At 51.8% G+C, this 4638-nt stretch overlaps 1 protein-coding gene across 1 annotated transcript; it reads right to left on the bottom strand.

Annotated features, from left to right (window-relative positions):
• NEFL (neurofilament light chain) lies at nucleotides 1-4343 on the bottom strand. Its single transcript, XM_059831487.1, has 4 exons — nucleotides 3291-4343; nucleotides 2518-2642; nucleotides 1262-1578; nucleotides 1-179 (listed from the first exon to the last, which is right to left on the bottom strand). Exons 1-4 carry the CDS (start codon nucleotides 4341-4343, stop codon nucleotides 1-3), a joined length of 1674 nt encoding a protein of 557 aa, XP_059687470.1.
• Between the last annotated feature and the right edge of the window lie 295 nt (nucleotides 4344-4638).

Genomic DNA, 4638 nt, shown 5'->3' with positions numbered 1-4638 from the left:
TCAAGCCTTCTTCTTCACTTCACTCTCTTCCTTTCCTGCTGCTTCCTTCTCTTCCTTTTCCTCCTCACCAGTTTCCTCAGCAGTTTCCTGAGACTCCTCTCCTTCTTCAGCTGCTGTTTCTTCCCCTTCTCCTTCCTCTTCCTCACCCTCTTTGGCTTCTTCAGATTCTTCCTTAGCACCTTTGAAAGGCAAAAAGAAATACTTCACATCTATGCACTGTTCCTAATCCCAATTTAGCAGGAGCCAGTATACCTGCATCCTTCAACCCCACACATTTGGATGGCAGCCAGCTAAACATGATGTGGCTGGTAGCTCATTTTTATATTAAAGCAGGGACATTTATCTAGGACTTGCAAGGGAGACCAACAAAACTACACAACCAACTCATCCTAGACTTCAGAGGGAGTGAAACACTTTATAGGTCTTTTCAAAATCATGGCCTTGAAAGATATTGACTGCGGAGTCATTGCTTTAAGCCTTAGCTAAAGACTTGAGTTCGAAAAGGAATCTTGCCATTGCTCTCCGATGGGCTCTTTAGCTATCGTTTCATTATAATTAATCTTTACGCTAATAAACTCCTGGAATAGTTCAAAGGTAACCAATGCATTTCAGATATGTTTAGGTTAAATCCTTCAGAGCTATGCAACTGAAGTTGGAAAAAGCAGCTCTGGATAACATTCCTTTCACTTTTTCTTTAAAATGTGAGTTTGGTAGATAAGTTACAGGGCAGCAAGCAAGGAAGTGGCATATCCTTTGGTGGAACAAGAAAACTACTTAGGTCTCAGGCAATAGATCTTACTATCTGCTCAATCCAACACTTACAGCCACAGACATCAGCTGACATTCCCATTATCACAGGCTACTCCTCTGGGAATTAGTATTTAGCTCAGGATGTTCTTGCTCCTTTTTGAGAATGTCTGTAAGAGCTAAGTACTGTTTGCGGCCATATGAGTATAGCATTACACACTGTTAAAGTACTCTCATTCTTGGTTTTAGAAACTTGAGTGGAAGAAACACCCAGTGATTTCCAAGGGAGTGTAATCAGTCCTATAATGTGCCTGATATTGAACATTTACTTTATCTTCCATTCAGTATTCAGTCTTTCCAGCTTAAATGCTGTGGGCTTAATACCACGATCCTTTGCTCACGTGAGCAGACAATGAGAGGTCTAACCAGACTTAGCCATGAGGATTTCTGGGTTCTACTCCATACAAGCAGGGTGAAGCATGAAAGAGAAGGATTTGAAAGTAACTATAAGTACCTTCCTCCTCTTCAGCCTCTTCACCTCCTGCTTCTTCCTCACCTTCCTCTTTCTCTTCCTCCTCACCTTCTTCTGCAGGGGCTGCCTTGGCTTCTGCCACTTTAGCAGCCTCAATTGTTTCCTCTATTTCAATCTGCTCTTCCTGGACATGACTGGAGTAGTATGTGGGGAAGGAACGGGTTGTCATCAAGTAGGAGCTGGACTGGAGACCACTGTAGGCAGACCTGCCAAAAGTCGGGGCAGTCTGGGTGTAGCCACTGGTGATGCTTCCAACACTAGTGAAGCTGAGTCGGGTCTCTTCACCTTCCAGCAGTTTCCTAGCAGAAAAAAAAAGGCAAGCAGAAATCACTTAGTTATGCTGTAGCAATAATCAGCAGATTCAGCTCTGGACCAGGATACTATGATGCTTTGAGCAGCACAAGCCCTGCAGACTGCACCCTTAGGAGTGCAAAAACTAGCCCATAATGTATAACTACGTGGCAGTGCTACCCTACCTTCTTGGAATAATTTAAGATTTTCAGAGGTGTGCATTACTGGGCAATTAATACTTTTCCCTGTTAGGAGAAATCATGGGGAAAAAACCTGGAGGATTAGGTTCCTACAGCAGGTGAAGATAGAGGTGTATTTTGGTAGCCTGTAGGGTTGCAGAGAACAATGCAGATCTAACAATGTGATGTTATGGTTAGCTATCAGACAAGGTTTATAGCCACCTCCTCAACATTCCCCCTTGTGGCATTCATAGAAATGCTGTTTCGGCATTTGCCATTTCTAACAGTATCTGGGACAAAACATCAAACAGCTATTTAGCAGCAATTCTGCTGTAAAATACTTGCTTTCCAGGAGATTGCGTCTGTGAGTTAGAAACAAAGCACGTTCCTAAAGGCATGTAAGGGATTTCCAATTTTGAGAACACAGCCATCTGTATTAAGAAGTTCCACTGATACAAAAGCTCTTCACTGTAAGTACAGAACAGGTATTTTTATCTGTAAAGATGGAGAACTGAGATTATATATTGCTGAGCTGAGAGTTCTGTATGCATATACGTACAACTATACTCACTGAAGATTTTGCTTTAATGAAATATTTTACCTCAAAAGCACTGCTTCTTCCAATACCAAGACAATGGAGAAGACCCGATTCAACTCTGACATCTATCTATGAAAACTTCTGCTAGAGGAATGATAAATAAATTCTCTTGAAGAGAGAACAGGAACCTGATCCTAGTTCTGACTTACTAAAACATTCCCCTGTCATACCTATATGCTGCAATTTCGATGTCCAGGGCCATTTTCACATTGAGCAGATCTTGATATTCCTTCAGATACCGAGCCATTTCACTCTTTGTGGTTCTCAGCTCGTTCTCCAATTTGTTGATTGTATCCTGTTGGAAGTAACAATATTGACAGCGTAAAATTCTTAATTCTCCCGTGCCTAGCAATAATACCTTGCAAGGAATGTCTCCAATCCTATTAACACAATCTTGCTCTAGCAGACAGAGAAAACAGAATGACTAAGGTTGGAAAAGCCCTGTAAGATCATCAAGTCCAACCACCAACCCAACACCACTGTGGCCACTAAACCACATCCCGAAACAGCTCCAGCTCCACCCAAATGGTGCCAAAAAGGTACCAATTCCCAAATCCCACCTTCCCCGGCAGGGTTTTCCCACCCCTATTTCTACATCGTATTACTCCATCCCTACTTCATGTTGAGAGCCCAGTTTTCTGCTCTCCATGGACTACAGCGTGCACGAGATCTGTTTCGGTTTTAGCCTCTACGTGCTTTTTCTAGTTTTAGCTTAAGGATCTTTTTTTAATCATGACACAGTTAAGGCTTTATATGGATACGGGTATGCGGGTGAAGGATGGATACGGGTATGCGGGTGAAGGATGGATACGCACTGCAGCTCCATGGCGTTTTGCGTGACGGTTTCACGCCACCTCACCCTTCGCCCGTGCCGCCTCGCTACGGCACGAGGCCGCGGCAAGGCCCACGCCCCCGGGGTGCCCCCCCAAACCCCGGCCCCCACCTGCAGCGCGGAGATGTCGGCGCTTTGCTTCTCTTCCAGCTCCTGCAGCTGCTTCTCCAGCGCCTCGTTCATGCCGCGGGTGGCCTCGATCTCCAGCGTCTTGGCCTTGAGCAGGCGGCGGCTCTCGGAGACCTCGTCCTTGGCGGCGCGGACGGCGTCGGTGTTCTTGGCGGCGCTCTCGCTGAGGACGGTGAAGCGGCTGCGGAACCACTCCTCGGCGTTCTGCATGTTGCGAGCCGCCAGCTTCTCGTACTGGGCGCGGATGTCGCGCAGGGCGGCGGAGAGGTCGGGCTTGGCCGACACGTCCATCTCCACGGAGAGGTGCGCGTACTGGATCTGCGCCTGCAGCTCCGCCAGCTCCTCCTCATGCACCTTCTTGAGGAAGGCCAGCTCGTCCAGCAGGCTGTCCACCCGCTTCTCCAGCTCCGCCCGCGCCAGCGCCGCCTCGTCCGCGCCCTTCCGCACCTCCAGCAGCCGCGCCTCCGCGTCCTCCCGGCTCAGCACCTCCTCCTCGTAGCGCGCCTGCAGCCCGCGCAGCGTCTCCTCCAGGCTCTCCCGCTCGCCCTGCAGCGCCTGCTTCTCGCTCGTCGCCTCCTCGGCGGCCAGGCGCAGCTCGCGGATCTCCTGCTCGTAGAGGGCGCGGAAGCGGGAGGGCTCGGCGTGCTTCTGCCGCAGCACCAGCAGCTCGGCCTCCAGCACCTTGTTCTGCTGCTCCAGCTCGTGCACCCGCTCGATGAAGCAGGCGAAGCGGTCGTTGAGGTCCTGCAGCTGCGCCCGCTCCTGGCTGCGGATGGACTTGAGGTCGTTGCTGATGGCCGCCACCTGGCTCAGGTCGAGGCTGTCCACCGAGTGCAGGAGGGAGCCCGAGGCGCTGGAGGCGGCGTAGCTGCGCCGCACCGACACCGAGGAGACGGGCGCCGACAGGCTGGAGTACGCCGAGCGCGCCGAGCTGTAGCCGCCGCTGCTGCGCATCGCCGAGACATGGAGCCGCGGGCTCTCGGCGTACCGCCGCTTGTAGGAGGGGAAGAACGGGTCGTAGCCGTACGAGCTCATGGCTGCGGGGGGCCAGCGGCTGCTCTGCGGAACGGCGCCGCCCGACCGTCCCTATTTATGGGCGGTGGCGGGCAGGCGGGCGGGCGCAGCCGCCGGGCGGGGCCGGGGAGGAGCGACGCCGCCGCGCTGAGGTACAGCCCGCTCCGCGCGTCGCGGAGCTGCGCGCCTCGCCGCGGGGGGCTGCGGCTGGGCTGGTTAGGGCTCCCTGTTAGCTTGCTCTGGTATGGCCCCGTCGGGCCCGGCTCGGACCCGCCTCACGTCGCCCTCGCCTCAGGCTCCCTTCGGGCCTACCTGG

The sequence above is a fragment of the Gavia stellata genome, chromosome 31 (assembly GCF_030936135.1).
Source record: "Gavia stellata isolate bGavSte3 chromosome 31, bGavSte3.hap2, whole genome shotgun sequence".
NCBI lineage: Eukaryota > Metazoa > Chordata > Aves > Gaviiformes > Gaviidae > Gavia > Gavia stellata.
Note: the sequence above shows the minus strand (reverse complement) of the source record. Positions and strands in the feature narration are given on the sequence as shown.

What these genes read in the sequence shown, in the direction of transcription:
- NEFL (XM_059831487.1), bottom strand. Translation starts at nt 4,343, where the DNA reads ATGAGCTCGTACGGCTACGACCCGTTCTTCCCCTCCTACAAGCGGCGG. An exon ending in ATCGAAATTGCAGCATATAG is followed by an intron (nt 1,579 to 2,517) that starts GTATGACAGGGG and finishes TTTTTCTGCTAG; the next exon opens with GAAACTGCTGGAAGGTGAAG. An exon ending in AGAGGCTGAAGAGGAGGAAG is followed by an intron (nt 180 to 1,261) that starts GTACTTATAGTT and finishes TGCCTTTCAAAG; the next exon opens with GTGCTAAGGAAGAATCTGAA.